General features: G+C 35.7%; 1 protein-coding gene across 3 annotated transcripts in view; it reads left to right on the top strand.

The window, feature by feature from the left end:
* CNPY1 (canopy FGF signaling regulator 1) overlaps positions 1-14,201 on the top strand; it is a 115,708-nt gene extending 101,507 nt beyond the window's left edge. For 2 of the 3 annotated variants that reach the window (XM_072652120.1, XM_072652122.1), the window contains 3 exons: positions 5,526-5,729; positions 7,529-7,625; positions 11,601-14,201. In XM_072652120.1, the coding sequence (XP_072508221.1) occupies positions 5,526-5,729; positions 7,529-7,625; positions 11,601-11,641 (342 nt within the window). In that variant the 3' untranslated portion in view covers positions 11,642-14,201. Of the gene's footprint in view, positions 1-4,589; positions 4,900-5,525; positions 5,730-7,528; positions 7,626-11,600 lie in introns of those variants that run through there. The other variant, XM_072652121.1, reaches the window with a different exon arrangement.
* Positions 14,202-26,484: the final 12,283 nt, after the last annotated feature.

Raw genomic sequence — 26,484 nt, forward strand, 5'->3', positions numbered from 1 at the left:
AATAGCAACTATATTTCTAAGATCATTTATAATATGCATTTATATATACAAATATGTATGTATGTGTGCATATGTTGTTATTTGAGGCTCTTGCCCTTTCTATCCCTCTTGCCTTTGTTGATTTTGCCAAATGATTTTACCAAAAAAAACCCCAAACTCACTAGTATCCTAATCTGGTGCTCTGGTGCATGTCGGCTAGAGGGCAAAAGCTCAAGAAAGTTTCATGTAAATGGACCCAAAGTCCAAGACAATAGTAGTTCTTAGGTGGGGAATGAACAGTGTCTTTCCTGGGGATTGAATTGATTTATTTGATTTTACTTGAATTCTCTGTTATGCAATTATGAATGTTACTCTTCGGTTTTTCTTTTGAACAAGATTAACTGAGAATTTTAAAAATTACAAAAACCAAATTTATATCTCATAACAAGGGACAGGTAATGTTCTCTTAAAAAAAAATTTTTGGAAGCTGGCAGTTGTTAAATGTTGCCCATTTTCTAACATTCTATAAAGTGATTTATAATAATCAATTAGATTATTTTGCTTAATATATAATTTGTCACTGTTAGGCAAAGTAAGAACTAAAGGATGAGAAATATGACTGAGATTTAGTTATTGAAACTGTAGGATATGGGTGGCTGAATTTTTAGAAGTAATGTTGGTCTTCTTTTGGTAGTCTGAAGAGCCCAGGCATATACTAACTAATTTATTGGTATCCCATAGCTACTCAGCAACAGAAGTGGGAAATGCTTAGGAAGCACTTGGTTTGAAATGAATTTATAGAAATGAGTTATTTTATAGTTGCTCAAGTCCTCTTGGGTTTGGGGTGGGTGATATTTATAAACTTATCATGGCATTTGTGTGGGTCACTTCACTAAAATCAGAAATCCTGTCCCCAAATTACATTTATGAAAGAAACTCATTTTCCTTTTAACAGAGAATCTATGATGAAAAGATGGATTGAGCAATTCTTCTCTATCTGGTACAGTGTTTGGCTTTGCTCTCTAAACATATGCTGCCTAAAACCTCTTTTATTGATTAAGTCCAGATGGGCTGCAATTTCTCTGTTCCCCAGTAAACTGAAATTTTACCAACCTTTATTATTCCTCATTGAAATTCACTCTTTAGAAGATTTCTAATTATATTGCCTAATAAAACTAAACCTTAGATGCTATTTGCATATTATATGAAGAAATCTCATACAACAAACTCATAGCAGACTCAATTAACATAATAGCTAATTATATATCTCATCAGCCTTGCAAGAGTTTCAGAATTCATGTTTCCTCTGCTGTAGCCTAGAGCAAAGGAGGGCTTTGAATTTTCCCTTCTAAATATTGACTTTAAACTAATATCAGAAATGATTCCAATGTTTTTAAGGATGAAAAGCTAGTGTTTAAACTGCATACAACATTTTCTTCAATGCAATTAAAATTTCTACGTTGACTAACTCTTGGCAATAATATTAGATCAGTTTTAAGTAGCCAAATAGTGCAAACAGCAGCCCATTATCCTGAAGATGAAAGTGTGGAACTCTAAAAATGAGTTGAAATCTATTTCAGCTTAACTGATTGGGCCTGGAATAGTCAGCTCTCCCACAATGACAGTTCCCACCTATTATTGTGCCCTGGAACATAATTGTATTCCTGGTGATGCTTGTGATAGCTATCAACCAAGAAATTTACTACCAGATTAACAGAGACATAGTAATGAACAAACATGGGAAGCATCCTGTAATTGCCTATTATTAAAGTGTTGTCACAGTAGTCTCTGATAAATTCACCGGCTGTAGTTTTCTGCAGGCTAAAAGCATAGATGAAAGTTGCCATGACTTCTCTCAATTTTAAAGTTGGGATCAAGGGATGTTTCTCATTTGGATTATCATTTGACCTGGGCAGGCTTGGAAGAATGACTGTAAATAGATATAAAATTCTATTTTTTAAAACCACAAATTACATATTATACACATGAACACTAAGCAAGAGTTGGAGAAGAGTTAGAACACTCAAAATTAACTTTCATCTTGGGTATATTGTAATTGCAATAAATGTTAGACCAGAGCTCAATTTTAGATTTAGATCATGTAATACATAGGTGCCCACATAAAAGCAACGGCAGATAAGAAAATATTGTGCTGGGTAAAATGGCTTTCTCCCATTACAATGATGGCTGCCTTCTTCATTCATATTTTAATGAGGTTAGTATCTCTGAGACGGTCTTTTAGGGGTGGAGGCCCATGTCTCCGGTAAGATTACAATAGGAGTTGCTTTATTGACAAGTACTATTCAAAATCTTCACAGTATAGAAAGAAAGACTTAGTCTTATTCCACTTGTCCAATACTTATTACTCTCTTAGTATCAAAACACTTTTCAAGAAAAAAAAAGAGGCTCAATTATTCAGTGAACATTGTTTAAATTTACTCAGGACAGTTCAGGAAAGTACAATTCTTTGAACTCCATCATACAAGTTCCCCTAAGTATGTCTCCTCAGAGCTGAAAGGCGTGGACTATGGGCATTATTATCTATATTTCCAAATTCATTGCTATTGACAATATAAAATGAAATCGTTTATGCAATTGATCAAACCAGAGGAAGTTATTTAATGGTTTTTTTCTTAGTTTCATTGAGCACTGAATAATTATGTGACTCCTCTTAAGGAAAAAATGGGCAGGAAGGCCTTTGTGAATCATTTCTGTGATGTTTTGTTGCACCAGCTAAATACACTAAGGACAGTTTCCTGCTTTAAGAATTCTCACATTAAGCCTCAGCTAATATATCATAGTGGCACCTGTTAAAGATAATGTATTTTTTTAAAGCCACGTAATATCCTGTTTTATTTAAAGATCCAGGTATCATGTTTGAAAACTAAGAAAAACCGTTAAGTTATATGGGGAGGTAAGGGGAGGTGACCTTTGATAAATAATTGTGCACACACACCAGATAAATAAAACTCTTTTAGAAACAATTTATACTGACTTCCATGTATACTATTGGAATGTGTATGTGTGCATTTTCACACTTGTTTAATAGCTTCCAGGTTTATCCATTAAATAACCAAGTAGGTATTTAAGTCAGTTTCTTTGGGAAAAAATACTGCTTCTATTTAGCATCAAAATGTTTATAGTGGTTAGTAATCATCTCTGAGATGATGTCAAAGTTTCTAGGAGATGTCTTTCAAAAATCTTATACTTGTCAGCCATGTGATGTCATCCTATATATTTTCCCAAAGTTACTGCATTAGCTTTCTGATTGGTTGTGAGGAGGGAAGGGGGAGAAAAGGGGGAGAGGAGGAGAAACAGAGAGAGAGAGAGAGAGAGAGAGAGAGAGAGAGAGAGAGAGAGAGAGAGAGAGAGAGAGAGAGAGAGAGAGAGAGAAGGGGTGAGATTTCTTGAAAAGCATTTGGATTTGAAAGGGGGTGGGATCTGCCTTCAGAACTGAAAAATAAAATACTGTCTTGCTGGCAACCAGACAGTGAATGCTTAAGTATATTTAAAATATATCCACTAGGAAAATCCTTCTGTTGATGTGCTCCCTTGGTCAGCTAATTCAACTATTCAGCTCGGCCTTTATAGTTTCTTTTCAGTGATAAATGTACCTTGTTTTAATCCTTAGTTATTGTAATATGGTTATTTAAACTACATTTCTACTTTACCTATAAATTCTATTTTATTTGTAAATTTATGCATAATTTTATCTTAATATATCTTGTGCATAATAGGTCCTTAATATGTCATTTATTGACACTAAATTGAAATTAACTTACATAACGTTTTGCTTGTAGTGTGAGCATTTTTTCCCCAAAGATAAAACTAAAGCATCCCTTGTGGTTAGAGTACGTATTTTAAAAACCACTTACTTTAGCAAATTGTACTATATGTTGGTACTTATTTTCTTCATCCCCAAACAATTCACATGAGTTTTTAGGATTTTTAATATTCCAGAGGATAAATCAAGTTTCCTGGCAGATTTTTATTTTTAAAACGAAATTTCTACAAAATTGAATGCATAAACCTGCAATGTGTTTCTAAACCAAAAAACTAAAGTCAAGTTTTGGAACATGAGGGAGTTACAAGCTGTGCACATGTGCTCGAAGAATGTAGGGGGACGGAGGACAGTTCATCAGCAGTGTTGGTCTTTTTGCATTCTTTTCCAGAGTTTCACTTTTTTTTTTTTTAAAGGGTAGATTTCATATTGAGACTAGGGTTGGATGGGGGTGGGGGGAGTGTGAATCATAATAGAACCTAGTTTTTAAAACACACACACACAAACACACCACAAACAAAAACTTGGCTTCAATTTTAATTCTCGAGCTTTTATTTATCTGATTTGTGGCCAGATGGTGGTGAAGCAAGGAAACCTTTGTGTAAATGGGGAGCACATGTGAGAGTGCTTCTGTAATGTAATCATTGAGACCGGAAGGGTTCATACTGTGTCTGAAAAGAGACAATGGAGACTGGATATATCAACATTGCAGAAATCGAGTTCATTTGTGATTCAGCCCCTTTCACTATGGTTGTCATGAAAACTTCCTACTTTGATCAGCAGAGGGTGGAGAGAGGAAAAAAAATCTTCTAAAGGCCGAAGGATGCAGCACTGTTGTTTACTGTGCACTTGGCTTCAGTTCACGCCCCCTTCCGGAAGGAGCAACAGGGACCACAGCATCGTGCACCTTGACCTGTCTAGACTGGAGAGAAGTTTTTTTGTCCTGGTTACCAAGGGCGAGGGGTGCTCTTTGACCCTTAGAGCACTAGCTGTTGAGACCCTCACTAAGTATGTAGGTAGTGTCTAAATGTTTCTGCTGAATTCTTGCTGAATTCTGAAGGGAAAGGAACGGACAAAGACATGGACCAGCTGTTCTAAAATAAAGCTGAAATAGTAGAACCTTGGAGAAGTTAAATTGCGTAAGCCATTATTTTTCTTTTCTTTCTTCCCCTCCCTCCCCAACCCCAACCCCAACCCCAACCCCAACCCTTCTTGCAAAACCTCTTGGGAAGGATTAAACAGCTGCATCAGAGCTGATGAACAGCTAGCTAGCTGCAAGGCAGGACCAAGGGTCTTCTTAGAGCTTTTCTAGAACTCTGCTTAAGCTAAAACAGCAAAGAATTTGTAACAAGAAAACTCTTGTCCTCATGGAGAAATAAAATATCAGACAGAGTTGGTGGGTTTAGTGCTGTATTTAGTCTGTTGTGTGCTATGTACATAAAATATACATAAATAGGTACGAATATACATATAAATCATATATAGTGTTTTTTTTAATTGAATGTAGAGATTGCTGTGAGCTTTCAAATGTGTGCAGGGCTTTTTTTCCTTTTTTTTAAAAAGCAAAATGCTACATAAGCAAGAGCTAACCTTGTAAATTATGTATGTAATTTTTGTGAGTAACTAAGTAGCCTTAGAGATTAATGCCTGGATGTGTGCGGAGTTTACGTATGTCAGTTTCCACATGCAATCTGACTTCCAAAGGTCTCTTGAGTAATATTAAAATTAAGAAATCCTTCTCCCCCCCCCCCCTTTTTAATGATAGATTCCCTTAGCCCAGTCAGAGGCATTCTTAACAGAAGTTTTGGAGACCGTCTGTGAGAGAATGAATGACTACAAACTTGAAGATGATTCTGAAACCAGTGCAAGGAAGTTCAAGAGATTTGCTCCAAGGAAAGGGGACAAAATATACAAAGAATTTAAACGATTCTATTTTTACTCTGATGCTTACAGACCTTTGAAATTTGCGGTAAGCGATCCTCTTAAGAATCCAGGTTGGGCTTTCCATAGAAATAGAGCTGGCTCATGTTTTTTTTTACTGATGAATCAAGACACTTTGCAGCTTGGCAGGGTAGTGAGTTTCTAATAGCACTAAGCAGAAATGCCAGAGATTGAGCTAATAACACTTTGTCATTCTACTGCCTTTTCAGAGTAGTATAGTAATTCAATTTGAAGCATGCCTTATGAGAAACCCAAGGGGAATTTCAGGTGATATACTAACTAAGAGTATTATTCAAAAATTAAGTAGTTTGGACTTTACTTACCCCAAAACTAAAAGTACTCAAAATTGTTTGATTCATTTGGAGAAATCATTTCAGGCACTGGCTGTTGCCAAACACAGTCTCCTTACATATTTTCATATAAGAAATCAGGACCTATTATTCCTCAGTTAAAATCCAAATTAATACTAAGGTAATTTTCAAATATTTATAGCTAAATCATGGGTAGAGGAATATGGGTTGTCATTAATTTTACCCAAGGCCTTGTAGAATAAAGAGAAATTTCTACTGAATTAATTCAAATATTCTGGCATAGAATTTAGTTAAACAAAGGTCTAAGTACTGTAGTTGGCTTTATGCCAATTCCGTCTTCTAATAATGTTTCTTTTACAAGAATGCCACCCTTTCTGGTTTGCAAAAATGTGCCTTGCAAAATATATACCAATATATTTCTCTGGCCTTAACAGTGTTGGAACCAAATGGTGGAAAAGTCAGATTGAAATGTTTATTTGGTTCTCTTATTGGCAAAACTCTGAGATTTGCTGAAACCCTGAAATGAAGGCCTGTGGGTACCCTTGACTTAATTTTAATTAAAAAGTAAAGGTACTACTTCAGTTCTAAAAGTACTCTAGGAGTGTGAATAGAAATGAATGGTTTTGTGTTTCACATTATAAAATAAACTTATTTGTAATAAATTTTAAAATCATTTCCCCAAAATTCCATTATTTCTTGGTTTTTCAAATAGTAAACAAGAAATTTTGAGTAAGATGATAGCAAGCTTTCATGAAACACATTCCCAATCCCTGGAAGTGGAGACCACAAAAAAAAAAAAAAAAAGATGCTTCTGAACTTCAGAGATATGCCAAAGTTAGACTGCAGGTTAGCCAAATGCATGAGGCAAGTGTGAACCCCTCTCTCCCTGTTATAAAATGTCAGACTTCTCCCCACTCCCCCATTGTCGAAATTACAGTTAGCTTTTTAAAAAAACTTCCATAAGTAGCTGTCAAACATTATCCACAGTGAAATTGAAGATGCGTTTTGTTTGGATTAATAAGGAATGGTAATTGTCTTCACTTTAGAGAAAACCACAAAGTGAATTATTATGTTAAATGTGAAGAAGCATTTTGACCAAAAATCTACTTTTTTAAAACATTGTGGGTTTTAAAAAGAAATTCATAATTATAAATGACTAGTTTCAGCTCCCATAATGAGTTATCAATTTAAAGATGACAAACAGAATTAAATAATAAGAAATAAACTCTTTTCCCTCTCCCTCTACAAACCCTACAGTTATATTATCATAGAAAATGATGTAATTAATGTTTTCGGAATGGTGCTAACCCAGTACAATCATCTACTAGAATGAAAAGGGTAGCACCAAAAAAAAAAAAAAAAAAAAGACTATCCTGATAATATGAGTTTGTAGCCTTCTCTAATGAGAATTTTACTGGGTTTTTTCTAACAAGGAGCTCTGTATGTGTGTATTTATGCATATATATGTATATAAATAGTGTACACATACCCATGTGTTTTTATTATATTTTTACAGTGTGAAACTATAATAGAAGAATATGAAGATGAAATATTCTCACTTATCGCCCAGGAGGCAGACCATCTAGCTGACAAGTTGTGCAGTGAAAAATCAGGTACTGTGTCTGATGTAACATGTGCTTTCCCTCTCTCTCTCCTCTCTCTCTCTCTCTCTCTCTCTCTCTCTCTCTCTCTCTCTCTCTCAATATTATTTCAGGGTTTGTTTGGTTTTTTTTTTCAAACCTAGTCTACTACTTTGGTGCAACAAACTGATTTTAAGACTTCTTCTGTAGTTAAATCAAGAATGCCACCATGTAAGATTAAAAGCAAACAAAACAAAACAAAACCCAAACCCATGCAGGCTGTTAAGGTATATCACAATTTTTTTTTTACCACACATTTGTTTTCACCAGGATCTTAACACCCAAAATATTATCTGGCACCTTCTCTTTTAGTGTTAGCCACAAATCTCAGGCATGACTTTTTCTCTTTCTTTTTAGAAACTGATTTCCATTCAGGAAAAGAGACTCTCTCTGTGCTGTCTCCCAGTTGTCGAAGATTTATGACGTTAGTGCTAGCCAGTGCTGCATCAGTAATGAGATGTAACCCGAAACTATTAAGAACTTGGAAAGTTTTTTGTTGTTTGTTTGCTAGTGAGAGCCTTTTTGAGTGGATCTTTTTTTTTTATTATTTTAAGGAAATCTACTTCAAAACATTTTTGCTTGAACAAAAGTTCCTGAAACACATACTTAAAAACAGGTTTTGAAACATATATATGTGTATATATATTTTCTGAAAGCAGAAAAAAATTCCAGATATCTAATTTGCTATGTGCAAAGTTGATACCCATATCCATTCTATGGGTTTGTAATATGTATAGTGTGTATGTGTGTATGTATGTATACATGTATGTAAAACAATAGTACATAATTTTAATTCCTTTCTATACTTTCATAAGAATAGAGTCTAAATTGGACCTTCTTTTTTTGGAAAGTTTTTTCATTAGCTACAATGACAGAATATGCATGAAGCCATTAATGATTTTAAATCAATGGCTACAATAGTGGTATGCTCCACTGGAAGTTCAAAATACCATTTAACAGATTGTTCCTACCAAAATCTGATGAACATGAAGCAGAAGGGCCAAAAAGTTGTAAACAGATGGTTCACTTATATAACTTTCCTCCAATATGGGTTACAAATATTTGTTTACTAAAGCCTAAACTTTATGATCTAAATTATAATAAAATAGACCAGAAGTCTCAGCTTGCTGGATATTTCAGGATTTTTTCCCCATGCAAACAGCTTGGTTGTTTTCTGTCAGAATCTAGTTGGGAGCTGGGGTTGAGAGGAGGAGAGTGACGAAGTCAGAACCATTTGGCAATTGAGAATTTTTGTGAATACTTTGAGATAAGTTATGTAGTGACAGCAGAAATTACCATCAATAACTCCGTGCTACAGTCTTTGCTAATGATGGATGGCTTTTTTTTTTTTAAGACAAGTTTTCCAGAGTTCAAAGACCCACTTATCCAGGAATGAACAAAATATTCATGAGTGATTTGTGTGCACTCTTGTTTGCCTGCACTTTTCTGCTTATTACAGTTTTTTATTTAACATAATTCCATAATAATAATTCATCTACACCAGTCTCGTGATACAGAAGGGATTGGAAAAGTTTCATGAAATGTTTACAGCAACCATCTAGCTAGAAGGAATGGAAGGGGAAAACCTCCTTGGAAGTTACTTTGGTTGGGTTTTAAAATGTTTCATGATCTTTTCCCTTTCACATCATATGTGTACACATACATGTAAATATGTCTATATATTCATAGACAGAACTGAAAGAATTAAATATAACTAAGAAAGTAACATTTGGATTAGTAAACTTCTGAAATCATCGCTATTTTAGAAGATTCAAATAAAAGGTATTCAGACAGACTACCATCAATAGGCATCTGACCAAAAGTAAAGTTTATTCCAATCAGCATTTACCATGCCAAACATAACCATGGCTCTCTAGAAGTATAAGTACTAGTAAAGACACTGAAAGTTAACCAATCAAAATGCAGAATAGCATACCAGTGCTATAGCTGCCAGTATACTTTGGGTTTTTCTAGGTATGTTTTTATATGAATATGAATCTTCTTGATAAAAATAAAGGCAGAATAAATTATAAATTACACCTAAGTGGAGATCATAATGCTAACATAAAAACCACCCCACCTTTTAAAGCGATTTAAGGTTATGCATCTATGGTATGCTATCAATGACATTTTTAAAAATCTAAAAATTTTTTTTAGGGGGGAAGAAGGGTAAATAACTAAAAAGCATAGTAAAAACAAAGCACAGCAATGATGGGTATAGCAGAAAATAATAGCTAGTAGACTGTCTTCAACACTTCTGGCTGATTTCAAGAATGGTCCTAGAATATAGGAAAAGTGTCTTCCTTTGAAAAAATCTAACTGCATTCAAATTGTTACCTAAAGATCCAGATCTTATAGATAATATGATTATAGCAATACTCTATTATTTTATAAAAGCATCCCATTCACTTCTTTTGTCATTATTGTATATTCTTAGTGATACAGTTTCCAAAATATGGCTATTTTCCAAATATATCATTATATAAACATGTGTTGCCACATGCACAAAGGCATGCTTTTATGTTTAGGAAACTGAATCAATCAACAAATATCTATGTTGACCACCTACTATGTGTTTAGAACACTGTCCTAGGAGCTGTTAAAAACATACGGTTGATTGTCTTTTGAAAATTAATTATAGAAACAAAAAGAATACTATTTTTAAAAAAATTTACATTAAAATTGATACAGTGGTGACTTTGCAAATCTATAGATTTTGAATTTTGACCTTCATTTAGAAGAGTCTTGGGAAAGTGACTCTTTTAACCTGACTTTTGATAAACATAAACATCTGTCAGCAAAGATAAGGCTCCTATGAAGCAATTACAATTACATCTCCAATAATAAGGGAAAAAGAGGAAATGAACCTCATGTCAACTTTGGGTCAGATGTAGCATTTCTAGGGATGTCTATGATAATTTTGCCATCATTTTGAAATGTTGTTAAGGGCTTGTGCTCGGATCTACATTTGTTGTTGCTACCCTTCCAATCAACAGGAAAAGATATTCAATACAATTTGATCTTGGGCATGAGATAGAAGATTATGGGGTCTTTTCTCATTAGAAAAATTTTTCCTAGTCAAAGAGTAAGAATGAACTTACTGAGTCTGCTTCATAAGATTATTGGGTGAGTACAAAACCCTATGTTCTTTGAAAAGATATTTTGCTGAGCAGAAGTCAATAATTTGCAAATGACCCTAAATTTAGGTGACCCTAAAACACAGTCAAGGTGAAAGATTCTCCTAATAATTTCTGATTGATCCAAATAGGATAAAAAGTCATAATTTAAAGCAGATTGAGGTGGGGAACAAATTCTAGTTCATCATAAATTCAAAAGGCTTGTGTTAGTATGTATTGTGTGTATATGTATACACACACACTCTTAAAACATATCCTTCAAATAATTCATCCTATAGTTTTAAAACCTCAAGTATAAAAAAAAAATAAAGCAACCCCATTTCCCCCCCCAAAAAGGCTAACTGACCAGGCAAATTTTTTTTTCATGAAACAATTGAAAAGATAGGACACAGAATGTTGTAGAGAACTCCAAGATGTATATTCAAGCATTTAAATAAACATACCCTTTGATATTCACTCCCTTCAACCTCCAGCTAGTTTTGCCTTTAATATCCAACATAGGAAAGTACTCACTTCAGTGTGCAAAGGCCAGATTTAACCTATTTAAACTTAAAATACAGGGCTGGAATTATTGACCGGGAACAGTCCAAACATCACTGGCACCAACAGAGTTCAAAAGAAGAATGGATGTGGTACCTAGGTGTCCATCCCCTCTTGATCACTGCTGTTTTGGTGAAATGATAAACATGGTACCTTTCAGTGTGGCAAGTGGTAAACTTGTGTCAGAGAAGGTTTTGCTTAACCATACCTCCAAAACTATGTCTAGCTAAATGAGCATGGCAGTAATGTAATTTAACTTTTCTTTTTCCAGATCTTTGTGATGCTTCCTCTACTAGCCACACTGAGTTTTAAGACGACCGAGCTACTAGTTATAAGGACAAGTAAGGTGACAGTCTCTCCCCTCCCCCAAAGGTCAATGCCTATGTTCTCTGTCGCTACATGCCCTTCATCATCATAATCAGTACTCATGCCTCTGTCTTAAATGTGTTCTAACTTCTTTGATGGTTAAAATTGAGCAAAAATTTTTAAAGATGAAAAACACAATGATTAACTCATTCCTCTGAATAGTTTCTGAAGGTAAAGTTACAGAATTCATCCATGTCGATTCTGTTGCTTTTGACAGTGTGAGACTTGGTTGACAAATGCATTTTTCTTGGAGGGTTGTGGGAAGATGTCCTATAAACACAAGTAAGAATTTAATAAATTTTTAGCAAATTATGCACTCTGAATAGATGGCTTTTTGGTTAGAAAAGAACTTTACTCAAACAGCTGATTGGAAATTGAAGTCAGGCAATAGTTACTGGCAAATAGTTTCTAGCTCAGGGCTAATATTGTCTATCCTGATTTTCTTAAGGGAATAATTTCAATAAGATAATTACCTTAAGCTTATAAACTTTTAAAAAAAGATATAACAAATGTGAAGTTAATCATTTTTGTTTAGAATCATAATGGAATCTGGTCTTTATTCTAAGTTATAAAATATCAAAATCTAAATCCAATGACCTAAAAAGTTTATTTCTTGCTTATTATGCAATATCCTCTTAAAAGATCCCATAAATGAGATGCTTTGTTTTACCAATGAATATCTTGCTTAGGCAAAATTGTTATTACTAGCATACAGAGAAACCATTATTATTGTCATCGTTGTTGTTGGAAAGGGAGAAACAAGGCTTTGTTAGAGTGGAAGATATAACTTTCAACCATGCTTGATACAGTGCCTTCAATTAAATTCAACTTGCACATAGTAAATGCTTAATAAGTGCCTTTTGAATGAGTAATAAAAATCTAATTATTGGACTATTTTCTATATAATTTCTATCCAATGGAATTCTACTTTATGCAACATCTGTACATCTTCACTCACTGACAATGATTCAAGTCTATGCCCAATAGGACAGAGAGTAAAACTATTTGTATAAAAAGAAACTTCACATGTAACATATTTATTCAGAAAACACATTTTTGGTCATGTACGGCAAGAAAACTTTTCAAGTTTAGGAAAATAAGTAAAGAGTTTTCATTCATTTTCATTGTTTTTTGTGGGTAGACATTATGTCCGCAAACAGTTTTGTCAGTCTTAAGACAGTTTCAGTTTTTAAAATAGAGAGATACAAGCCTTATTTTAAAGCATTTAAATATTTCTTCTTTCTTCACAAATCACAGTGAGTATACCACAATTTGTCTGAACTCTTCTACTTAAGACTACAGTAGATATAAAATAAAAATAGGATTAATAAATAATGATCATCTTTTTCCAATAAGGAGACTAAACTATAATTTGTCTTTTGTATCACAAATCCCTCTATATTAAACCTACATGGAAACACATCTGCTTAAAATTTAATTAGCATCTAAATCAACATTGTCCTGAATGCTCTGGATGGGAATATAAACTTGTAAGAATGAATTAACTTCATGGAAAGATGATACAGATCAAAGAGTACTTACTAGTCTTGTATTAAAATATCATTTTAGCAAATGGTTTCTGGTCCACTCCAAAATTGCAGTTAAAAATATTAACCTATTCCAAATCACAAACAAATTTCTGGAATACTTTTCCACCCTGACTGAAAAATTCTTCAACCAAAATTTTTTCAAGCTGGAAAATTCTAATTTTTGGTCATGTGCTTACTAGATGGATGCAGGTTTCCCCTAGACTAACTCATATTCTCCTCTTTATACTGATGCTGATGTTTGTGTTTTGAATGTAGATGATAAATATATTTTACTAACACAGCTACCATGTACTGCTTTGTTAAGATTTTTTTCTGTGTGCATATTCTTTTTGAATTTCCCAGTGAAAGTGGTTCAATATCTTGTCTTGATATCTTGGTGTCACGTATAATTGGCAATGCTTATTTCCTTTCTATAAAAATTTCAAAGATCATTTTGGGTAATTTGTTGTTTTGTTTTGTTTTGTTTTTTTAGTTTTTGGTCAACTCATCAAAATATTTGTAGCTGCTTAAATTGTTCATTAAAAAAAGGTTGTGCCATACCAATGTGTTTCTTATGAATCCAAGTTTCACTCTTCTTGGCCACTATGACTTGTCTAACTTTTGCTAATAAATTATAATAGAGAGTAATAGAAGACCATCTTAACTGCCTTTGTAACTACTTTTCCATTTCTTAATGGATACATACTCACCAAAAACTGGGTTCTTAAGGTGGGAGGAAAGTCAAGTAAAAGAAATGAGAAAATAATTCAATTTAATTAAAATCTTTTTTATTTAAATAAAAATCCAGGAAAATATGAGAATCATGCACTTCTTATTAAATGATGGGAGAGAGAACTGTTTGGGGACATATAGTTTGAAATTGTACTTTTTATGATATGATTTATTTTGGTCTCCATGGAAGCTTCATGTGAACCTCTTCTCATAAAATAAAGACCAAATTGACTGAGATAAACTGATTATTTTTGTTATGTGGGTTATTGTTTGCTAAGAATAAGCCAAGAACACTGAATTCATTTCACTTAGGAGTAGAGAGTGGAATTGAGCCAAAATCCCAAACGGGAAAGATCAATACTTTATTTACTAAGACAACTCCCTTCCCCCCCAAAAAAGGTCAATAACTGGTCTTATTTTTAAATTCCTATAGCTCTGCCTAGGTTGACATTTATTGTGCCATATATGTGTATATATACATATGCACACACACTTATATATGTACACATACATTCATATATAATCATATATGCAATCATACTTATTCAAATATAATTTTAGAAGTTGCATATTAATTTTCAGTGTTCCAGTTTAGTATTATTATTGACCCTGAAAATAAGACATTAATTATTATGGTATTATGGGCTGTGTAGAATTTGTTGCAAGAAAGGAATCTAAGCCAGATTTGGTGACTTCAACTGTACAGTACTTTTATTGGATAGTTTCCTACATAGAGCTGTATCATTTTTTTTTATTTTTTCTGTACATAATTAAGTTGTTAATTGTCATTCACTAGGTAATTGTGAAACCAATCACCCTTAGATTATTTGCTACAGAATGAGGAACTAAGTAATAGCTAGAAGACCATTTGCTAAAATGAAATTGGAAAGCTAAGATGATTTTAAAAATTCCAGATTCTTAGTTGGACCAAGATCTTTTCTTGGTCCAAAGAATAAATGGTATCAGCCTCTCTTGAAGCTTTAGTAATCTCCCCCTTCTCCATGCCCTCCCCACAAAATTATACTTCTTTAAAAGGAAGAATTCACTGTTTTTTTACATATTCTTCAGATTTTTAATTATGTGAAGGATAGGGCTGTATATATTTAATATCTTGTTGGTACGTTTTCCATTTCCAGGATAGATAGATTGATGGATATAATATACATAATATTATATCTGTAATATATAATTGTATATCTAAAAAGCCAGGAAGTAAGCACTTTCAGAAAAGAAAATTCACAGGCGTGGTCCAAGGCAGATCAAGGTTTGCTACTCTTCTGGTGTTTTCAGGGAGGCTAGAACATAGGGAAATGTGATTGAGAACACTTTAATTAATTTAAGCAGACAACATGTCTGCTTAAAGACAGAGCATTTGGAAATAGTCTCATTTGCCTCAGAACAAAACAAAAAGTCCCATGTAGTCATAGGCTGAGGATCTTGAAGAGTATCTCCAAACTTTTAAGCAAATCAAAGACAAGAAAATAAATTTTTAAAGAAACCTATAGCAAAAATGTAAGCATATGTCATCGAATCTTACCCCCCAAAAGAAAGAAAAATAGGAATTTCACCAGATTCCTTCAGATTATGCTATTGAACTCCATTATGTAATTTATTGCTACGTATGCAGATTCTGGCCAACCACAGGGTAAATAGTGAAATAATAATATGAAAAATGGCAAGTGCACGAGTAGCAGCAGGTTCTAATAGTTAGCTTCTTTAGGAAGGTGTGGGTCCTATTGCCCATAGCATCATTAAGGAGTATCGCTATAGTTGGAAAACTGGCCGATCTCAAATGTGATTCTGTCGAAGAGCGCACAGCTTTCTATTTTCGAGATGATAAAGATTCCGGTAACTTTCTTCTTTTGGGAATGTTAATAAACCTGCATCCAAGTTGTTTAACAGAGCCAAATGTCAGCTAATTAAGCATGGCTGAGACCCAGGAAGATCTTGTGAATGGGAGTTAAAATATTAATATCAATTTCAAACTTTATGAAAAGCTAGCAGGGCAACTGAAGAGTTAGAAAGTACTCCTGCCATTTTCTATTAGCCGCTAACTTCACAGCAACATTCTGAGCAATCGGGAATTTCCCTACATCTCATCCAACATCAACCTGTAAAGAATGATAATAACCCTTGAGGTGACATGGGTATTAACAAAAAGAGAGACAAGGTTTCAATCAGGTGATTCTCATTGTTTGCCAGGGAGAAATCTTTATCGCCTATGTTCTTCCTCAAATAGTTGTGATTAATCTCCTTTATGTGCTTATGATCTACAGAAGACAGCAAAAGCCTTCCCCAAAATAGACTTCAGTATTCATCCAAGTGGACCTAGTTTAAAGGAATTTGCTTGCAAATGATGAGTCAAAATGGAGTGAGGTGTACTATAATCTCAGATCTAATAACTTTTATTATTAAGCATATTAGACCTGCTCTTATTTACATTTGGAAACATACCCTTGAGTAACACATAGAGTGGGAAAATGATGCCCTTTAATTTGGAAGTCATGACTAAATGGAAATATTGAAGATTGCTTCAATTTTCGCTTTTAAAAAATACCCATAAACTGTAAAAGTGAAATGGAGTGCAGCCCATGTACTTTGTAGTAAGAGTTTTGCAGATGGGAAAGACCTCGTCTGTAATCACAGCTTCCACTATACTCTATAATGAAATCAAATATCCCTTCAAGCTCTTCCACCTGGGTGTCTCCAACTGCAAAGGAAAAGCCTGTCACTGGAGTTATCATTGTGCCAATGTTATCCTGAAGTCCTTTTGCATTGAACTTAGGTTGTAAAGTAGGCACCGAAGCTATAGAAATGCCATTGCAAAGATCAGGAGGAAAGACTAGACGTATAAGTATCATCTGTGTTAAAAAACAAAACACAACTTAAAATAGAAGCAAATATTAAAAGGTTGATTTTCTGGGGAGGAGATCAGTATATGAATTAGAGGGTCAGGACATTGAATTTAAAAATTTTTTTATGATGAGCTTGATAGTCATCAAAAATGATTGTTTGCATAGACAAAGAGGGACAGGAAAAGAGGATTGAATATGAAGCTAAATTTATCTTATGTAGGTTGTGGGGTTTTTTTTTTAAGAGTTTATATCAAATTTAACATGGCAGTACCAGCACTACCATTCTTGTCCATGTCAGGACATTGGACGTTGAAATGGCTGAGGAGCAATGAGGATCTGAGTCACCATTCCCTTTCCTCTACTTCTCCTTCTGTCATTCCCAAACCACAGAAATTTTAGATTTCCTAGGTATTTGGCCTTCCTTTATAACTTCCAGTCCGTTTATCTAAAATCAGGTGGAAGTTTTGGGCTTAAGAACTGCCATATCTTCTAAGTAACCTAGTCCATTTTCATCATTACTTCTAACCAAAGGCAGAGACTAGGGAATTCCCCATAAAGGAGCTGCCTTTCCATCTATGCGCTCCAATTGAATATGGATGATAGAAGCAGTATCAGGCTAATGACCAAAGTAATTTGCAGTGGCACAGTCAACCAAAGGCTTATGGTTTGGCATAGCACAGCCCCCAAAAGTGAATAACATGATTCTTGAGGGTGGCAAAAACTCAGGTTAGGCGGGAAAGGCTCAAATGAGTGGTGTTTGTGCTTGTCCTTGGCACTTGAGATGCAGATATTATTCTTTCTCTTTTCTTTTGAACAACACAGTGCCCTTGAGCACTGCTGCCTTTCCATTTAGCTTAGTCAATATAGATCCCGGAGGAACAAACACTGAAGCTAACCAGTTAGGCTTAAACAAAGCGTTGTCTAAAGAAAGAGTCTATGAGCTGCATTTCTCTGTGCACCCCCCCTCCCCACTTTTCATTTGTTTTAAAATTGATTTATACTTCAGAAAGCCCCAAGCAAACCTCAGGGCTCTTTGCAGTAACTCTTGGGTTGGCTAGGTAAATCTGGGCTTCATATGTAGATCTGAGTTATCAATATGCCTAAATAGGAAAACATTTTCTGTTCCAAATTATCTTAACATAAACTACCTTGAAGCATCATTGAAAAATAGGGCTGGGAGGGACCTCAAGGTAATCGCAACTAGTTCCCTTGCCAGAGTTTGAGAGCAATTCAAATCAGCCTTTAGACGACTACATAATATCCAGAATCATGTCTGGCTTCATTTGGTAGTGGTTGATATTTTGTGAGGAAATTATTTCTCCACTTAAAAATTCTTCTTCATTCCCATCCTCCCTGGTCTCTTATCACCTTTCTCCCTAAACTTAAGTTTTCTAGCGGGCCCTTGAAAATGTAGAGTTGAATAATGCATCTATATGTAAATAGCTGAATATATACTTCTAAAAATACATAGATTTAATGAAAACTTACACATAGTCTTCTGGATTATACATGCATGCAGACAAATCAAATGAACAAGCATTTATTAAGCACTGCAGTAGATGATGTTGGGAGTAGAGAGCATGTTAGGAGATACAAAGGAATAATACCCCTATCCCTAGAAATAGGTTATACATGGAATATATGTCATAGTAAGAATATTACTTCCAAGTTAGGTGTGGCATGAATGACAACAGTTCTGCTGAACAGAGATATAAGAAAGCGAGAGGAAAAAGAGAAGGGAAACAAGGTTTATATAAACCTTGTAGTATAAATGTAAAATACAGCACTGCCTTTATGTTGGGCAGGGTGGCCGGAGTGTCAGTGCTCATCTTACTCAATAGCTAGGCAAATTCCTCTCATGGAAATCAATAGTCAGTGCTGAGGATGGAAGAGAGGGAAGGGTGGAGGGAGGTGTGGGTGGGGGTGGAAGAAATGAGAGACTCAGGCTGCTGGTAATAAAGAAATGCTAACACAAAATACTGCGGATAAGGGAATTTTAATTTGGAAAATGTGTTCTCTGGTGAGTGACCTTTGGTAGGAGTGAGGGAAGGGAGACATGCTGTGAAATCTAATGATGTGAGGAAAATAATCAAAAATCTTGGTGTCTCCTGCTCCCAGAAACCTTACAAAGTGGAGGCCAGTCAGCAGTGAGATTAGAAAGACTCAGCTCCCGCCAGGAGCTGTGTCTTTGTTGGAATCTGGGGTGGTATCAGTTTCTCAGAAGTATTTCTTGGTGATCCCAAATGTCTATGCAGAGCTTCTCAGGTTAGTCTTTGTTTAGGAAACCGGTGTGAGGACTTTGATTTCCTCTTCTTAGGTGATCAGGTCCTTGGTGTTACACGAGGATTGGACAATTATTCAGTATCTTTGGATGAAGGTTGAATAGTAAGCAAAATTGGGGTGACTAGACCAAAACCAAAATATACAATTTTAGCAATAAGGATGTGAAATATTGGTAAATTATGTGCTATTCTGGTGCCTTCTGGATTCTTGAATTTTCCAGTTAACCACAATATTCTCTGTCCTATTGTTTCTAAAAATAATCTACCTGACTACTTCTCTGAATTAATAAATATAATATACTAGAGACAATTTTATCTTTCCTCAACAAAGAAGCATCACACCATCCCTCAAGGTCATGGCCTTGGAATCAAGGCTTGTTGTCTAAGACTGAAGATGTAGAATGTATAATAGATAAAGCTGAATCTGTAGTACCCCCAAGGACATACACTTTGAGTTTTTAAAGAATTATTGTTCTTTTATCTAAATACCTAACGCCAGATTGTTTTCTTCTCAAGTTTTTCTAAAAGTACAGTTATGAAGGGAAAGATATCTAGTTAATTTGAGAGTTCTGGTTAGTTGGGTTCTGGTTTCACTCTGTGGTGTATCCTAGTTTGGGCTTGTTGGGTTTTAATGTAAATCTCCCTCATCAGTGTCATGCTAGTTAAGTGAACATTTTCAAATCCTTCTTCATACTGGCAGTACTCAAAGATCAGAGATCTTCTAAAGTTGTCTGTTCCCTACCAGTTAAAAAGAGGTAAAATACAATGTTCCATTGTATTGGGAATCAGAGAACTTAGGTACACTCTTGCTCTGCCATTTTACTAATTGCGTTACTTTGGGAATTTCACTTACTCTTTCCTGGTCTCAGTTTCTTCATTTGTGAAATAAGATGATTTGTAGGATCCCTTCCACCTCCCAATCCTACGATTTTATGAATTCACAGGATGCTCTCAGATACTCTGGCTCTCTCCTTTCCCTCTGAGGCAGGGGTTAAGTGCTGGGAATCTCCAGTAAGATAAGGTCATGATAATGGTAATGCCTGTGGTGATGCCAAACTGAGGAATGGACATTTTTGCTACAGGCTTGTGATTTCACTGTTGTGGGGAACAGTGTGGAAACTCATGCCACTGAGGCAAATTAGCCACCTGACTGTCACTTAAAATTATAGAAAGTTACCAAGGGCACCAGGACATTAAGTGATTTGCGAACGTAGGGTAGGTACAGGATTTGAATCCAGGTCTTTATGACTGGACTTCTATATTCCGTGTATTATTATCCTCATTTTATAGATGAGGAAACTGAAGTTTAAAGGGACCAAATGACTTACCTAAAGTCACATAGCTAATAAATGTCAGGAGCAAGATTTTGAATCCCAGTTTTTTTGCCTTTGTGTCCCATACTTGATAAAAGTCCCAGTGTTCTTTGGAGGTCCTTGAGATTGGGGAAAGGCAGGGTAGCAGATACCCAAAAGTTAGGTTTTTTTAAATTTTTAAATTTTTTTATTAATTTGTTTTCAGTTTTTAACACTTACTTCCATATGTTTTAAATTTTCTCCCCCTCACTCCCCAAGACAGCATGCAGTCTTAAGTGGTTTTTACACATACATAACTATTAAATACATTTTCACATTAGTCATGTTGCATAGAAGAATTAAAACAAATGGGAGAAACCATGAGAGCAAGAGTAAGTTTTTGACCTTGAAAATGTCCTTGGGTCATGGTATGCTGCAGGTGTGACTCTGTTGAATTATATACCAGAAATTTGGGCTACTCATTTAGTGGACCTTTCTTAAGTGCCTGCTTTGTGCATGGTACTCTGGAAGGCTGGAAATACTCCATTATTATAGTGCTCTCTCTGACTGAACATAGCATCTCTGCTGGAAAAGTGGGGTAATAGAAAAGAAGGAACACCAGACTGGTGGTCAGGAAACCAGGGCTCTGGTTTTGAGTAACCTTTTCATCTTGGGCAAGTCACTAGACATCCCTGCGCTTTCGGTCTCTTCATTTGTCAAATCAGACCTATCAGGCTCCAAGGTCACTTTGGGGTCTGAGTCTACTTTTTTAAATCAAAGGTGCAATAGCATCTTTTTGAAGCTGGGTTGTCAGTTCAAGGTCCTGAGTCCTCAAGGATGGAAGATATTCTTTCTCCCAATAGGCAGGGAATGAAATGGTAGCAATAATACGAAGGAAGACAACACTGAAAGCCTTGAGAGTTCTGGCCAATGTAATGACCAGTCATGATGTCAGAAACCTGCTAGTAAGGCACGTCTTTGCCTGCCTCTGAGGAGAGAGGTGCTGGCCTATGGGTGTGGAGAGGCTTACATTTTCAGGCATAGCCAATTTGATGGTTCGTTTTTTGACTGACTGTGGGTATTAGTTGCAAGAAAAAAATTGTAGAGGCAAAGTCAGGGGAGTAGAAAGTCATTGGAAAGTGACAGTGATGTAAGAGAAGAAAGAAAAGAGCATCAACAAAACATTTTCAAGGAGAAAAAAAGAAAACTGAGGTGTTCGCCCTGATTTGAGGGATGAAACTTTGACATAGAGTAAGGCTTTTAGGATAAAGGATTTCTATTCATTAAAGCAGGCTGGACATGGCCTAGTCTCAACACAGAGTGACGTCTCTCTTGAAGGGCAGCAAGTAAAAATGAATGACACGAAGGGGATAACTTGGAACGTGTATTTGGTTCTGAGGGTGTGTGCGTGTGTGTGTCTGTGTGAGTGTGTGTGAGTGTGTGTGTGCGTGTGTGTCTGTGTGTGTGAGCGTGTGTCTGTGTGTGCGTGTGAGTGTGTGTGTGTGTGTGTGTGTGTGTGTGCTGGTGAGGGGGATGAGTTTTAAACTGTCAAAACACTAATAAAAGCATGCCTTCCAAACATCTTATGGTGTATCACAGTACATTCAAAGGGTCACCTAGCCATGACACTGTTAAACTGTGGGGTGGAGGACAGCAAGGGTTTCTATAACAGTGTCCAAGTTTGCCAAAACACACTATCCAATGCCTTGTAAGACCAGGGAATAGTTGCTTCTGCATTTTTCCTTAAATCTAAGTCATTTGGGAATAAGACCATAAATGTGATCCATTTAAGTTGAACCAAGCTATTTTGTTACGGCGATGATGATGATGATGATGATGATGATGATGATGATGATGATGATGATGATAAATAGTAATATTGTCAATAATTAACAAGCATTTATTAAGTACCTTCTAAGGGTCAGATACTATACTAGGTACTGAGAATATGAATACAAAGAACGAAATAACCTCTTCTTCCCAGGAATTTATATTCAAATTAGGATATATGTATATGTGTGTATGTATGTATGTATGTATGTATATGCGTGTGTGTGCTGAGTTCAAATCTCACCTCAGACACTTATTAACTCTGTTACCTTGGGTAAGTCACTTAACCCTGTTTACTTCAGTTTCCTCATCTGTAAAATGAGCTGGAGAATGAAATGGCAAACCACTCCAGTATCTCTGCCATGAAAACCCCAAATGGGACCATGGAGAGTCAGACATGACTGAAGAAAGACTGGGAAAATGTGTGTGTTTATACACATACATAAATACACACATATATGCATATTCATCTATACACACTCTATATACATACATATATGAATGTGTAGTATATATGGATATATACACATATCTGTGTATACATAGAGAGATGGAATTAATAATATAAAGAGAAGAGATACCCACAAAATACAAATTAGCTAAATGTGAGGTAGTTTGAGGACAGCATCCTTGGAGGGGATCAGGACAGGCTTCGTATAGAATGTTGTACTTGAGGGGCACCTTGAAGGAAGAAATGGATTCCATGAGTCAGAGGCAACGGGGGAATGTGTTCCAGGCGTAAGGGATGACTGATGCAAAGACACGGAAATGGGAGATAGAGGGTTGTATGTGAGGAACTGTAAAAAGGTGGGAATGACTTAGATCATAGTGTTGGAAGAGGAATGATATAAGATGTGTCTGGAAAGGTAAGTGAAGGAAAGAATGTGAAGAGCATTAGAAGTTAAAAGAGTTAATGCTTAATCATAGAGACAACAGGGAGCCACTGGCGTTCATTGAATTCTATTTTATGTAAATATAGCTTATATTATTTTCATTATTACATGCTACATTTATGTTTTATATATAAACATATAGCATAGGAGGCAGTGCAGTATAGAAAAGGTACTAGATTCAGGGTCAGAGAGCCTGGGTTCAAATCCCAGTTCTGCTATCACTAGCTATGTGATTTAAGGAAAGTCATCTAATCTCTCTGAGACCAAATTCCTCCTGCATAAAATGAAGGGATTGGATTATATGTGCTCTAAGGTCCCTTCAAGCATTAAATCTGATAGTCCAGTATGATACATTATCAGTTGAAGCATTGTGTCAGAGAAGTGAATAGGAGACCTGTCTTGGAATTAGGAAGAGTCATAGGGCAGTTGGATGGCTCAGTGGATAGAGCATTAGCCCTGCAGTCAAGATCTCAGTTCAAATCTAGCCTCGGATATTTACTAGCTGTGTAACAATCACTTATCCCTATTTACCTTTTGTGAAAGCATTTGGAGTCACAAAGAATCAGACACCACTAAACAACAACTGCTTCTGATACATAAATGAGCTGCATGAGCAAAGGCACCTAACCTCTCAGTACCCCTAGCTTATAATCAGTTGCTTATATTTATATTATGTGTATATTTATCAGGAGGGGAAATTTCCGAACTAGGACCAAATGAACATCAAGGTCCAGATCTCTCACCACCCCTCTCCCCAAATAAAAGAGACCATATTTTGGACTAGCACCCTTTTCCCCCTAAAGAATTCACCATTCCTCCACGTGGGTAACCTCCTTTATCCTTACATTTCTGTAAAGTAAGTTAAAATAAGTCCAATTACAGAAGGAGAAACTGAGTCCAAGAGATAAGTAATATGGCCAAAGTCAAGCCACAAATTTGTTATAGAATTCCCATTTTCAAGCTCCATCTGCTGAATAGGGTGAGATGTGTTGTACTATCTTGCTAAGTATTAATTCATAGAATCTGATAATTATTTCTAAGATTTTTTTCCAAAAAGATTATTTGCTTTGACTACCCTAGTGGTGAAATGTTTTAATGGCAATAGGGGAAAGCTGGCCATGGGAAAAAAATTATAAGTCCAATTCAAAAGAAAAAAGATCGTTTTGATAATATAGTATCCAAATTAGGTACTCAGGCAATAGTAACAAATATGTCCAAATAGGAAGATAGTCAGAGGATTCATTTTGTATTTAAAAAACTTATTAAAACATCTGATAAGTTTTTCGGGAGCACTGTAAAAATCGATGACAAATCCACTCCTTAAAGATCTCCCTCAAAACGCTTTTAAAGTTAGAACAAAATAATCACAGTTCTGCCTTGAAAGTGAGCCTTATTTCCTCAGTCTCCATATCACTGTAGTTAATCAAAAGGAGGAAGTGGAAAATTGATATTTAGTATTTCTGAGAAAATATTATTCAAAAATACCCAAACACAGGATTACTTTTCCCCTAAAACCAATGATCCAAAATTAAAAAAAAATAACTCATATCTTCAAACTTTTTGTTCATTTGTATGAGTCTCTCTCCATTTTAAATCAGAAGTAAAAATTCTCTTAAATTCTTCTTAGTCATCTGTTTTTAAATATTCTAAATACTATGATTTCCATTTCAATGCTGAGCAATAAACATATAGTCCTCATTCTTCCCAATAAAAATGTATAGGTGACTAATGAAGAAATTTAACTTTTACTTAGGGAGGGATAATTATTCCTGAATCTTTCCATTTCACTGGTGTTGTTTTCTCTTTGTATTTTCCATTTTCCCCAGTGCGTTGTTGGTGTTGCCCCAAATCATGTATGCCTTTCCTCTTAATTCCTTTGCCTTTTCCTTTGCACCTCCAAACCTTAGTACTGGGTGACCCCTATCATTTTTCCCTTTCCACTCCTTCTTCTTTTCCACAGAGAGCATGGCTAGAGGAAGATGTGGGATCATCCTGGCTTAATGCGCTGTCTTTCATATACAAAGATGATGCTTAAATCCCCTATAATTGGCTCTCTCCTCCTTCAGCTGTGCCCCCCTTTCCTTGCTAAATAACATTACTCCTTTTCTTTCATGTATTACTACTCCCCCCTCAACTCTCCCTCACTTCTCAACTTATGTCCCCTTCTGTTGTCTACCCTCTTTATTCCTAGCCTCCCTTTTTAACCCTTTACTCTCCCTCATTGTTATTCCCTTTTTGTCTTCTTTTCCAAATTCAAGCATGCTCAGGTGTTTAAAAAGCAGAAGACTTGGTGGTAGTCTTGGCTCTTCTATCAACCTTGAGCAAGTTACTTGCCCTGTTTGGGCCTCAGTCTCCCTCTCGATAAAATGAAGGCGTTAAACTGGATGCCTTCCAAGATCTCTTTTCTAGTTCCAGTGTCCAACGATTCCATGAAATTCTGATCCTCACCCTTCAGTAAACACTTGTCTTAGTCTTCCACTGGTTATCTCCTTTATTTTTCTCTACAGACTAAATACCTGGAAAATTCTATTTGTCGAAACCATGTTTTGTAGTTACTTTCTTCAAGCTCCTCCAACCTGACTTTTCTCCTCTTTATTTATTGAAATTGCCCAAGCTAGCGTATACTGATACTATAAGAACCCACTGGATCCTCTTTCTAAGACCGTTTTAACCGACTTTTGCTGATCTGTATCCTTTGAGTCTTTTCATATGTTTTGGGACATTACGAATCACTTCCTCTGGTCACATTCCCAGCTCTTGTTTTTGTTTGCTTGTGTATGTGTGTAAATATGTGTGTATATGTGTATGCATGTGTGTGTGTATGTGTGCATGTGTGTATGTATGTGTGTTTATATGTATGTGTGTGCATGTGGTTGTATGTGTTTATGTGTGTATGTGCGTGCATGTGTGTTTGTGTGTATATGTGTGTTTGTATGTATATATATGTTAAAGGTGTGTGTATATATGTGTATGTGTGTATATATGTTATGTGTGTATGAGTGTGTTTTGAGGAGGATGCGTGCTGACCTCACTCACAGATGCTTCCTTCTCTTCCCCCCCCCCCCCCTTGGTCTCAGCAGTCTGTTCAGCATCATTTTGCTAAGGATTCCACTTCTTGCCTGACGTTCTTTGTTGCCCTGTTGTAGATTCCTTTGCTCTTTTCAGTCTATTGCTGTTGTGGTGGTTGCTGCTGCTGCTCCTGCTGCTGCAGTTGTGGACTGCCTTAAGTACCTTGTACAACTTTTAGTCAGTCCTCTGCTCTCAGTCTGTCCTGCTGCATCTAGTCCCACCACTGTCTTTCCTGTAACCAGTGTTGGATGCCTGAAGCTAACCATGGCAACAGTCAGAAGTATGGGGAGTGGGGAGGAGGGAGTGA

The sequence above is a fragment of the Notamacropus eugenii genome, chromosome 3 (genome assembly GCF_028372415.1).
Source record: "Notamacropus eugenii isolate mMacEug1 chromosome 3, mMacEug1.pri_v2, whole genome shotgun sequence".
Classification (NCBI taxonomy): domain Eukaryota; kingdom Metazoa; phylum Chordata; class Mammalia; order Diprotodontia; family Macropodidae; genus Notamacropus; species Notamacropus eugenii.